Source organism: Dermacentor variabilis, chromosome 8 (genome assembly GCF_050947875.1).
Source record: "Dermacentor variabilis isolate Ectoservices chromosome 8, ASM5094787v1, whole genome shotgun sequence".
Taxonomy (NCBI): domain Eukaryota; kingdom Metazoa; phylum Arthropoda; class Arachnida; order Ixodida; family Ixodidae; genus Dermacentor; species Dermacentor variabilis.
The window spans coordinates 133,779,716-133,793,224 of NC_134575.1; the positions used below are offsets into that span (position 1 = coordinate 133,779,716).

The window sequence follows — 13,509 nt, forward strand, 5'->3', positions numbered from 1 at the left end:
ATGCGCAGCCCCCGTTGTGAATGTTTAAGCTCTGGAGCACTGCGCCGTTAAGTGGTTGTGTGCCGACTAGGACGCCGATTCGGTAGAGTTCTGCTGCTCCTCGTCCATCTTCCTGGGCAAGTTGGATTTGATGATGAGGTGTACGAAGCGCGTGATTTATTGCGAGAGCCGCGCTGGAGCGACAACGTTTAATCGACGTCCGCTAGGGGTTGAATGGACTTCCAAGTTTTTGTTATCAGTAATAAACATCACCATCATAATCATCGTCAACACCGTTCCAGTCATTATTATCGCAATCATCGCGATTTGTGGTATCGCAATCATCATTATCCTAGTGATCGCTTACCTATTGACCCTAGTTGCGCATACCCAGTGGAACATACCCAGAAACCCCAAGGGCACATACCCTGTGGGGCATACCCACTGGTACTAATGACACCCTTATTAATGCCATTAGCATTCTTAAAGTACTTCATGCATTTTCGTAGTCTGATTCTGTCTGTCTGCCTGTTAATAAACAGTTTGTTTCACTTACGCAGACGCTTTCCGCCCGCAAACGTGCGAGTTCTATGTGCGTTACACTCCGCATGCGGGGGCGCTTATAGTATAGCGTAGGAAACAGTCTGTTGGTGGAAGGCTGGCAAACGTATAGGTCGTTCCTTTCGAATGTCTACTGCTACCCTCTGTCGGCGAAAAAAAATAATTGTGTGGTTTTACGTGCCAAAACCATGATCTGATTATGAGGCACGCCGCAGTGGGGGACTCTGGAAATTTGTACCACCTGGGGTTCTTTAACGTGCAACTAAATGTAAGTACACGGGTGTTTCGCATTTTGCCTCCATCGAAATGCGGCCGCCGTGGCCCAGATTTGATCCCGCGACCTCGTGCTTAGCCACCCAACACCATAGCCACTAAGAAACCACGGCGGGACCTCTGTGGGCAGACATGAACACTACTACATCCTATTTCGGGCAGGAATCGGAGGCAATGCATGATTCTCGCACCTCGCCCGTGCTAGCTTGGGCTGCGTTCTCTGCCTGGCAGCTCACGGAGCCCGTCACGAACGTGCGGCGCGAAACGCAAGAGCGCAGACTTCGCGTGCGTACGTGACACGCGACGGGGCTCCCGACGTTCGGCGCAAGCGCATTTCGATTCCGCAAGATCTTCACGTACGTGTCGTTTCTACGTACGTGAAACTAAAGCTGTCTTAAGTCTCTAACGGTTTTCCCACCAACTTGAGTCACTGGGTATATTCCGTGGTTTAGTCCGTGGACCAATGGGTAGCGCATCGGGCCGCAGTGTTGAGGGAACAGGATTCGAAACCAGCCGTCGGAGCCACTTTGGTTGTTCCGACGGTTGGTTTCGAACCCTGTATGTGGCACTAATCCTGGGTATGTGTCACTCGGTATCTGCCGCTGTTCAGTGAACATCATTGATGCCTACTTATCAACTGGCAGCAATGTGCGTCTGGTTACGTGCCGAACTTAAAAGAACTTCTTTGACATCAACATAGTTCACTGGTTACGTGCTACTTGTCATACAGGGCGTCCCACTTAACTTTAGCCAAACCTTAAAATATATACAAACGCAACGTAGGAGGACAAAACAAAAGTAATGTTACCTGCCGTCGCTTGGAGATACTCAGATAATTTTTTTAAAATTCCACCTAATTACATAATTAGTCCTAATTAATTAATGACATCAAATATTATAATTAGGTGAAAAGTGTCATAGAGATAATTGTAGAAGAACATGAGAAACTCCCGATAGAGCTTTCTGTTGCTCAATAGGTGCTACATAAAAGCGTTTTTTCGAGCGTGAAAGACGCCCGCGAATGCACACAAAAATTGCCTCGCGACAGAACCAAAGTGATGTCGTTTGCCATCGAGGCTCGAGGCCAAGCGACGGCAAACAACATTACTTTCGTTCTGTCCACCTACGTGGCATCGCATATTTTTAACATTTGGCTAAAATTACGTGGGACGCACGGTATACATGTTCTTCAATGAACATCTTCGACGTCGACTGGGTCGCTGAGTATGGGCCCAAGGGTAAGTGCCGCTTTTCAATGAACCTCAGTAACGTGCCGGTGGGTATGTGCCGTTCTTCAATGACAACCAAAGAAACGTCCACAATTTCTCCGATGTCCAGTGGAACTGATTCGGCGTCCCATATATTCAGGCGGTTTCTTTAGGGTAATCACTTTTAACTTTTATGGAATTTTTAAAAATTGCCTATGGCGGACAATATTCGAAGAGGCCGATATTACTAGTACGCTAAATCGAAACACATGTTCAACTACTTAAAGAAACTCCACAAATTAACTTCCGAATTATTAATTTACGGCACATATTGCAATTTACGAATTGTAACCGATTAGCTTGCAAGACTTATCCACTTGAAATGAATTTCTCGGCAGACACTAGTTTGGAGATAATATTTACCAGAGTGTGGAACGAAATACATGGGCGTTCAACCAGTTATTTTTGTGCTTCCATGTACAAAAAAGATGGTTTTGTTAAATAGTTAGTGAATGGAGCAACCGCGCATTCTTTTCGCAAGTTTGATGGCGCATGTCTCCAAACTGGCGTCGTTCTGAAAATTCCTTCCGAGTGGATAAGCCTTGCAAATTCAGCGACTACAATTCTTAAATTGCAGAAATGTACCTTCGAGTTATAATTCAAAGTTAATTAGCCGAGTTTTCTTCATTATTTCAATGTGTGTTTCGATGCCCGCCTCTCTGATAATCCAGCTCAAGGACTAGAATTATGCTCTCTGCAACAGACTATCTCTAAAAGTTTCATAAAACTTAAAAATAATAACCTGCATATCCACAAGTGCCCCACACGAGGACCCTGCGGCGGAGCCACCAGATGGCACAGCGTCTCCAGAAAAGAAGCAAGAAAGACGAGACCGGCTGCATACAAGCCTCATTCACGCCGGGTTTCTGCGGTGTTGCAACGTTGCATCACAACGAGGCTTCAATGTTAATCGCATTAGCGTCGACATCTATCGTAAGATGGCTTCTGCCTGAATTTTTAATGTGATTTGCATCCCTAGAATACTTCACGCACTTTCCTGTGTCTGTCTGCCTGCCTTGCAATGTCTCTGATCGTTTTCCCGCGAACTTGGTTCATTGGGTAGTCTATGGAGTAATGGTCACAAAAAAAAAAAAATTGGAGAGAACTCTCCAATTGAGATGACTGTCGACGTTAATGCGTTTAGCATTCAATCAGTATATATCGACACAACGTACTGCCACCGTCGAAACGAGCTATGTATGAGGCGTGTACTGCAGCGGGACGCCTCTTTCGCGTTTCCCTGAGAACACACGGCGCCATCAAGCAGCGACGCCGCAAAGCCTCCAAAATGCATGGCGCGCCGGTTCGTGCGCACGAAACGCGTCACGCGGCAACCGGGCTCCTTCCGGTTGCCGGGCGTCTTTCCGGACGCTCTGCGCCATCGAGTGGCGCTGACGAGAAGTCCCCGCGAGGCCTCCGAGACGAGAAGCGTGATTGGCCGATGGCTACGAACGCTGAGGAATGTTCCCTCGCTTGCCGCACATCCAGCTTCACATACTCGGTGAGCTAAGTTGGCGTCAGGTATGTTTAACAGCGACGCATATCCAATTCCTCTGTGGCAGAGCCTGCTAAAGCGTCATGCTGCTTGCTGCCATTGAGGAGCCCTTGTGACGTGGGTTCGGTTCCGACCAGCAAATTTCAGTCTTGTTGAACTTGCCTCTTTTCGATATCCTTTATGCACACGCCGGACCATCGGCAGCCAATGTTGACCTTCTCAATGTGAAGCGGGTGAGCTAGTGACTTGAAAGGGTATTTGCTGTTTTCTGCCCCGACGGCGAGACAGCCTTGACAATGGCTGCGCAGGCAGTTGCAGATACCGTGGTACAGCAGCTATAGTTCGTATTCACGAGAACTTTGTTACGCAAGTATTGTCTGAAATTGGCGCGCTGATAACATAATTGTCATGCCGATAGCTGTTGTTAAAGGGACAATAAAAAGAAATATGTTTTGACATGTTATAGGTTCCCCTTGGCAATGCCAAAAACAGCCACTGTTGCCGCTAGAAAACACGTGTTAAGCCAGCAAAGACACAATAAGGAAACGCGGGTTGCGAAGCCGCCTTGTAATTTCAGCACCAAATATCTGTGACATGGATTTTGACGCCGTATTTTAGCACCTAGTCAAATTCTTGCGTTAAAAAAATGAAGCGCATTGTATTTTAAAAGAGCTCATGACTGAACTTAGGAAGCTTAAAGGATAGTTACTGAACCTAAGCGGCCGAAAAATCCATTGACGTGCCGGCCCTCGTGTTTCGGCATGAAATTCAAAAGTGAAACTTTGACCGTTATTTCCTCGCTTAGTAATCACAGTATTACCGGAAAGTAAACAAAACTAGAGTTCCTTTATAATATTTTATCAATCCAAACTAATTGAGTGTTTTCTTGATGCACGCTTAACGGTGGGTGCTTCAAGACAAGCCAACGGGGAAAGAAACATAGAAAAAAAGAAACAAGAGCTTTATTAGAAAAAAAGGGGGAGAGGGAAACGGGGCGTGGATCATTATTGGTGGCTTTAGCCTAGCTTTACCGCCCGCCGAAATTGATCCAGAACTGCTAGCTGCACCTCTGGGTCCGAGCTGTCGAATTGTGCCTCCCACTGGTCCGCGTTAGAATTGATCTTATTCTCCATAAAGTACGCTAGGTTTTCCGGTTTTTTAGTCAACTCCTAGGAGATGTGGTATAATGTCGGTCTATCGCCACACCAGAGACAAGTATCCGGGTAGAGCGTCGGATGAATTTTGTTTAGCCTTAATAAATGTGGATAAACGTTTGAATTTTTCGGAGGTCTGCGGTGAAACGTTCGTAAGTTTGGTCAACGTGGTGCCCGTTCCGGCAACAGTGCTCTTCTTCTTTCCTTCTGAATGCCGAAAAAAAAAACCTGTTGGGCCTCGCAGGTTGTTTTCCGAGGCGGCGAGGGCGCGCTTCAGGTGCTGCCCGGCCTGGTGGGGGCCATTCCCGAGGCGCGCCTCAACCTCGTCATCTACTACCTCAAGCAGGGTGAGGTTGACGTCCATGCTCAATAGCAAAAGGAAATTGAGCCAGGCTAGTTAGTATCTTGATGTAGCCGAAGCAGCAGAAAAACGGGATGGCGAAGAAGAAGGATTAATCAACTACACTCGCGCGGGTGGGCGTATGCCCTAGGGAGTGATTTATTCTGATGACATCAGAAATGTTGCGCACTGCAGCGTCTCCGGCTTCTTCTCCAAAAATATTGTTCAGTGAGCAAAGGATGACAGCGTGACGTTACATAAAAATAAACAAACAAACGGTCAGGCAATAAAGCACATTTTGGAAACATGCGTAAACAACAAGAGCCAATATAGAAAAAAGAAACAGTACACAAATCAGTCTATAAGCCACACAGAATGCCACTACATAAGTGTAACACATAAACATATAGAAAGTGTTAATGCATAGATAAAATATAATTTCCAGTAAAGAAGGTTCGGCTATCTGAGCTAATCGTTGTAATGATGCGTAATCCCATGGCAGAAGCAACTTTTCTATGCCAGAAGGACATTGATCAAGCCACATCTTTCCAAATCTTCAAAGCACATCTTTGCTGTTGCAACTTAGGACAGCTTAATTGAAAGTCTTCTACGTTCTTCCGGGAACGACCACTATTGCAAGAAAGTATAGCTGAACGACGCATACGACGCAAAAAGCTAATTGTATGCGTCACTTCTAACCTGACACTACGAATGAGAGAGTCAACATAACGGCCAGCACCAGCAGAAATATGAAACTGTACACGGAGGCCAATTCTGTACACAATCATTTTGATAGAATTAACGTCAAATTGGTAAACTTGTGCCATAGATTTACTTATTTGATTTGTTCTGATGTAAGCATCAGCTCTTACGAGTTGAGTTGGTTTGACAGGAGTGGAATGATGCGCTTCTCGAGGCGTTTTATTGGCTTCGGTGTTTCGTCCTATACCTACATGTACAGCAATTCATCGCGACTTCGCTTAGTGACCTGCGACACAGCTGTAGCTACATTAAAAGCATATTTTAATAAATTAACATTGCATTTCCATCACGCGAGCAAAGCGCCGCAAGCATTGAAAAGCCGACTTTGAGTCTGCGAGAATAGACCACTTCTTGTTCACAATGAAGTCTTCCGCTTTACATCAGAGAAGTTCTGCCGTTAGGAAACCAATTATACGTTCATGTTACAGAAAAAAAGAACTATAAGTGAATTTCAATACAGGATCGGTATTTATTAGCGTTTAACGACTGCCTCTTATCAACCGAAATCGAACAAAGAACGCCTCATGCCAACGTTTCGACAAGGTAGACAGGTGTAATGACACTTAACGATTTGTAACGTATTTACACTAGGAATGCTCCACGCAGGCGAGATAAGTCGTGAATGTATCTCTGCCCCGTTCAGACAACATCCAGGAGGCGCACAATCTGATCAAGGACCTGGAACCCACGGTGCCGCACGAGTACATCCTCAAGGGCGTCGTCAACGCAGCCATCGGACAGGCGCAGGGATCGGTCAGTCAGCGCACGACGCCTCTCTCTCTCTGTCTTGTACGTGCGCGCTTGTCCAGTTTGTGCGTTTGTGCGTCCGCAGAAATGGCGTAGATACTAGAAACCACTACTCCCACAAGCCGCTTGCTGGTAACTAATAAATCATTAATAATTTCTACAATTAGAAATGGAAAGAGCAAAAAGCAGTGGGAAGAGCAAGCATCCAACCTTACCAACTAGCTCAGCTTTCTGTCGTTCTAAGGCAGTTATGTAATGGCCATGGGATTGAAGCCATTTAAATCAATTCTATCGTGGACACGAGAGCCACTTTTGCTCACTGCGAATGAACATATAACATCAGTCCATCGATTGCTAGAAATAGTGAGTTATGTTAAATGCAGGAACATTATTAGCTAAACGAGAGAATTATCGCTTCATTTCTTTCATGTGTTTATCAGCATTATTGCAGTTGTTGACTGTTTCACCGCCAGATGACTTGTTATTTCACACAAAGATGTCAAACTTCAAGGTCCTGTAAAAAAACGGCCCGGTTCAAGAACCGAGGTATCGAGCTTCACTACGTTTCTATTAAGCGCGGATGAATTAGCTCGGGAACAAACTGCCTAACTGTACTGTCATTTAGTTCGCCGATTATATCAATGTACTGGCTTGCTTTCCTGCTCAGTCACTGGGATTGGGCCAGTAATCGAGATTTTTGAGCTTTCCAGTTATTTTTGGTAATCAGAGGGTCCCCCTTTCGCTCTCCTTGGGACTAATGGTTGTGTAAAAAAATTCGAAATGATGGATTTAATAATGTACACTCTTCTATACTCTAGCGGGTCACTACAAGAAGTAGCAAAATTTCTGCACCGATACCATCAGAATAGTGCTATGTTGCTTAGTTTTTGCGTTAGCACCTTGATCACCTTTCATTTTCGCGTTATCACTCTACGTGCTACAATTATGTATTACGAATGGTAAGCCATGCGATATAAAGTATCCTCAAAATTCAAATAGACAGCTGGCGCAGATGCATGCATTTCACCTTGTTTATACTCATTTAATTGCCCTCTATTTCTTCTTATTGCAGGTACTTCATCTTATAGACACCGTTAGATAAGAATATAACAACGCTTAGGTGTCACGAGCAGTTAGATTGTTAATGTATATAGACTTCTTATACAGAAACTTTGGCGATTTGTCAGCGTGCTAATTGAGGATTATTCTTGCTTTCTTCTTCTTTTGCTCCTCTTCACTGCCTTTGACGACGCGGCGGTGTCATGTGTACAGCTACCACTCATTCGGCGAGACGGTTAACTAATGAATGGAATTAGAGGAACAGAATCCTTGAGTAATACGTTCGTTATTTGGTTTTGTATGCAGAGCTGACTTTATCTGTATGATAACTCACAGAAGGAATGTAGGACATATTTCTGCACGAAATACTTCCGTAACGCACTTATAACACCTGTACGTATGTGAAACGTAATTGCATCGTTTCTTCTCTTGCCTATTGTAAGTGGGGTAGGCACCTTGTGGCCGGTATCAGATGTCTAACTGACGCCAGCAACGGAGCTTGCGGTGGAGCCCCGAAGCAACTTTGTGACCAGGTCGGTGGAACGCTCAGCCGTCTTCTGCTGTGCCGGTGCGAGAATGCGGGAACACGCGTCCGCTATAGCAGAGCCTGTAGGAGTGCTAAGCTTTAATGTAGTAGTGAAGCGTTTGAGGAGACCCTGGTGGCAGGCCAGCTCAGCTGGAGTCCGTAGGGTGGAGGTCCCGCGTTCGGTCCTCCAGGCTAGGGCAAATTTTTATTCAACTGCGAGGCTTCCTTTCTGGCAAACCAGTCTGTATTTTCTCTGTATAGCTTCATACTACAGTCAGTTGGAAGACAAATCTTCTATTTCTAAAGACTGTCGTGTAGCGAAGGAGTTCCAACTGATTTAATGAAGCGTATGCCAAATCCCGGGTATCTGTTGGCAAGTTGCAATACAGATTCATAGTACTTTCGAAGCGGAGATCGCTTATGTTGCTTCGCTGTCTTTGATGTATGAGTTGCTGGGAATTGCATAAATCTGCACAGCATTTGGACACCTTCCACGTCGTAGCGTAAGTGATGGGAACTGAGTATGGACCTGTGTTCTCGAAGCCGTTCCTACGCTGCAACTATTCCTCTTAGGACTAGCGCAAACACACCGTCGTATTGGCCATATTAAATAATGAAGACGAACAACGAATAGCGCACAGCTCGCACGAACAAAAAGTTGTGTGAATATGGCCACTGGCAAATAGCGTTTTTCTTGTAGCACTGCATTCAGGCGTAGTGGACAATACTCATAGAGCGCCGCGGTGCAAGAAGAAGAGGCTGCACTAGCGCCATCTGACATATAGGCTCGACGATGGTACGTAGCCGTAACATCAACGCAGAGGCCTGATAAATAAATGGCAATTCTTTGTGGACCTTCTATTCCTGCAAGTTGGTGACCAGGACGTGATACTACATCACAACTGTATACGCGTCTACCGAGTTTTTTCTCGATGCCGTGGAACCGGACGCCAAATAACGACGTCTCGAAGACAGCGGAACGTATTCCGTCGTCGCACTGAAACTACCCGATTTATGGCCCTCGGATTGTGTATTCTGGTTCGTCCACATCAAGGCGCAGTTTCGCCCTCACCGAGTGACATCTCAGGCGGTTAAGTACGACAACGTCATGAGTGCGCTTAACCCGACCACTGCAACAAAGGTCCGCGACATTTAGCTAGCTCCTCCGCCCGGGGATCAGTAAGATACCCTTATGTTGGAGTGACTACGGCACACCACCGACGCTGAGCCGATACGAATTCAACAGGTCCTCTCATCGGAGGAATTTAGTGACAGAAAACCGAGTGAGCTGCTTCGCCGCATGACACAACTTCTGCGGACCAGCCCATCATCAACAGGCTTGAAAATCCTTCGGGAGCTCTTCTAGTATCTACCGAACCAGGTACGCATGATTTTATGTGCTTCACCTACTACGACGTCTGTCGAGGCCTTAGCGACGATGGCAGACCAGATTATGAATTATTTTCATCCTGTGATATCCACTGTTTGCCGCTGTAATGCACCCGTTGCCCCACAACCCAGTTATAGCAGCACTTTGACGGATCCAACAGTTCAAGCCGGCACCTTGCTGCGCAAGTAGAGGAGCTAACTAACCAGGTGGCTGCCTTACGCTTTCGGACGAATAACCATCAGCAGCGGCATCGCTGGCATGACCAAAACGTTTCACGCCCTCCGTCTCGCTTTATTAATTGGTATCGCCACTCGCGCACTTCAGTGCTGTCTACCTTGCAACTTTCCGGGAAACGGTCAGGTCAGTCACTGATGACAGCTAGTGCTACTGGCTCTATGTCAAGCCGTCTGTTCTACGTCACCGACCATGTCACAAAAGTTCGCTATGTTGTAGACACTGGTGCGGAAATTTGTGTCATTTCCCCTACTTTTCAATACGGAAGAAGACATCACCATGACACGTCTTTTATCGCTGTCGTCAACGGTTCCAACATTAAAACGCACTGCCAGAAATCTGTCACTCTAGACCTAGGTCTGCGACGCCCTTTCCTATGGCTATTTGCCACCGCTGACGTCCGCGAGTCGATCATTGGCGCTGATTTCCTGTGGAAGTTTGACCTTCGCGTCGACCTTCGCAACTGCCGCCTTCTTGACTCCTTAACAAACCTGTCAGTACAAGGTATTATCATGTCAGCTCCAGCTTTAAGTCTCGTACAAGCACACACCCAGGTACCGAAACCGTGGTCCACTATCCTGCTGGGATTTCCAGAGCCTTTAGAACCACCCTCGCCAGGTCACCCAATAGTGCACAACGTCACGCACCACATTGTGACTAAAGAACCACTATTATACGCCCGACCTCACCGTTTAGCACCAGACCGCATGAAAATTGCAAAGCAATAATTCAAACACATGCTCGAGTTGGGCATCGTTTGTCCTTCCGCTAGCCCTTCGTTATCTACTTTATACACGGCGCCCAAGAAGACGGCTGGTTGTTGACTGTTTGGAGATTGGCGCGCCTTAAACGAAGTGACGATTCCCGATAGGTACCCTATACCTTACATCCACGATTTCACCGCATCGCTTTATGGGCGCTGCATATTTAGCAAGGTGAACCTAGTAAAAGCCTGCCATCAGATTCCTGTGGAGCCTTCCAACATCCCTGAAACCGAAATCATTGCCGATTTTAGCATGTTTGAATACGTGCTTAAATGCACGCGAATACGTGAGCATGCCATTCGGCCTCCGTAACTCCACCCAAACATTTCAGCGGTTCGTCGATCAAGGCCTCCGTGGCTTGACTTGTTGCTTCGTCTATTTGGACAAAATTCTTGTACTCAGTCGCTCGGCTGCGGAACACGAATGTGACCTACGTAAGGCGTTTGAACGCCTCCGTCAATATTGCCTGGGTGTAACCATTTTGAAGAGTGAGTCTCTCAATTTCCTGGGCCATCGAGTAGACGAGCCTGGCATTCAACTCGTCCCATCCCGCGTCCAAGCCATTAAAGATTTCCCACGTCCGTCTTCCTGCAGAGAATCGTGCATTCCTGCATTCTCTGCAGCCTCTGGCACACCACGAGCTAGCACGCCTATATCGTGGACCAATGCTGCTGAATCTGCTTTTATCTCTGCCAAGAACGCCCTTGCTACCACTACTCAACTGGCACACCCGCAACCAGACGTTCCAATGTCCGTTATATTAGACGCCTCTGACATAGCTATCGGCGCCGTTTTCAACGACTGGTTGGCAAGACATGACGGCCTATTTCTTTCTTTTGAAGGAAGTTGACACCACAAGAAACGCGCCACAGCCCTTTCGGTCGCGAATTGCTAGGACTATACCTCGCAGCCGCCAATTCTGTCACAATCTCGAAGGGCGTCAGTTATTTATTCTCACCGCCCTCAAACCACTCATTTATGCTATTACCTCCAACAGCTCCTCGCACACTCCCCGCAAAATTCGCCAGCTTAAATGTATCTCCGAATTCACTACTGATAATCGGCACATCAGTGGTGCCGAAGATCCCGTCGATGACGCTCTCCCATGGGTTCATATAAATGCGAGCCAAGTAAATCGTTCGGGCCTTGGCTTCGTCCGCCTCGCTACAGCTCAACGAACAGACCGTGAACTTCAAACACTCCGGACTGCCAACAATTATCTGCGCTTCAAAGATATCTTAGTGCCTGGGTGCAACGTCACAGTTATATGCGACATGTCTACGGGTCATCCTCGACCGTACGTTCCACAACAATTTAGGCAGCAAGTTTTTGACGCAATACACTCCTTACGGCACCCTAGCGTACGTGCCACACAACGTCTGGTCACTTCCTGCTTATCTGTGGCCGCGTGTGAACGCTGACGTCCGTTGCTGTGCTCGGGAATGCATACAGTGCCAGTGTGGCCAAGGTCAGTCGACGCACTATGAGCGCGCATGGTCATTTTCCGCCACCAGACGTTCGTTTAAGCCACGTTCACATCGATATCGTTGGGTCCCTATGACCGTTCTCGAACCATGATACATATTTACTTGTATCGACCGCTTCACATGCTGGCCGGAAGCAATGCCACTCTCTCACATTACTGCAGACTCCGTAGCCCAGGTCACCTTAAATGCCTGGATTTCTCGTTACGGCGTACCACACACCATAACGACCAACAGAGGAAGCAATTTGACTCGTCTCTCTTTCAAGCTCTCTCCCGTCTTCTGGGTGTAACGCCGCGTACGAACGACAGCTTATCACCTAAGTTCCGATGGTAGGGTGGAACGCTTCCATCGTCAACTAAAAGCAGCACTTCGTGCCCATCACTCCATTATTGCGTGGACTGAACGCCTGCTTTTGGTTCTACTAGGTCTTCGCCAGCTCTGAAAGCAGAGGCAGAGTGTTCGTGAGCAGGACTCGTTTTTTGCACGACACTTCGGGTACCCGGTGAGTTCTTCGCCTCGGAACCTTCATCTGCTGACCTAGAATCCTACGCCGACCGCCTTCGCATTGTAATGGCCACTGATATACCACCATCGCTTCGATGATTGCATAAATGTTTACATGAGCCCATCTTTACTTCATAGCAGTCAAGTATTTATCCGTCGCGACGCTACTCACGCTCCTTTACAAGCTCCTTGCGACGGTCCCTTCAAAGTCCTCAAGCGTGACTCCAAGTTTTTCGCATTTCTTGTCAACGGACGTGAAGAGGCAATTTCCATCGGCCACTTGAAGCCAGCTCATCTAGACTTTGGCAGTGCCATTTCCACAAATGGAAGCGCTCAACGGCAGTGCATTCATCGCTAAGAGGCGGGGGGGGGGGGGTCATGTAGTGGACAGTACTCATAAAGGCCCGTGGTAGAAGAAGAGACTGGACTAGCGTCCATCAGGCATCTACCTATAAACGCAGACATCAACGCAGGCATAGACATCAACGCAGCCACCTGTTTAATAAATGGCAATTCTTTGTGGGCCTTCTGTTTCCACACAGGCATAGCGTGCTTGTAGCACCACTCAAGATTACACCGTGGGAATAATTTCTGTGCTGATAGTATGAACTCTTTTTCGAGGTTTCACGATTGAATTAGGCTCGCTATTTACCAGAAATTATTTCCGCTTACTTTGTTCTGCCTCAACAATTTGTGCACTGATAAAGTGCGGAACTAAGAATAATGTAATAGAAGAAATAATTCGTGCAGAAGCGAATTAAAATATTGGTGGCGATGGGGCAAAACTTTCTGCTGTTGAGGAGCAGAAGGAAAAAGAGGAAGGAAAAGTACGGAGATCGAGAAGACGCCCGTCTGGTTCGCTACCCTACGCGCGGAAAGGGGATTACTAGATGTTTATTTCGGTGATACGCGCCAAGCGCTAGTTAGAGAATCTGTGCATTCTATAATAAGGATGCATATACTTCT

General features: G+C 46.9%; 1 protein-coding gene across 1 annotated transcript in view; it reads left to right on the top strand.

Annotated features, from left to right (window-relative positions):
- Window positions 1–13,509, top strand: part of Ttc26 (tetratricopeptide repeat domain 26) — a 144,930-nt gene that overhangs the window by 83,425 nt on the left and 47,996 nt on the right. Inside the window, exons 8-9 of the mRNA XM_075702906.1 lie at window positions 4,975–5,077; window positions 6,476–6,585. Coding sequence (XP_075559021.1) covers window positions 4,975–5,077; window positions 6,476–6,585 — 213 coding nt within the window. The remainder of the gene's footprint in view (window positions 1–4,974; window positions 5,078–6,475; window positions 6,586–13,509) is intronic.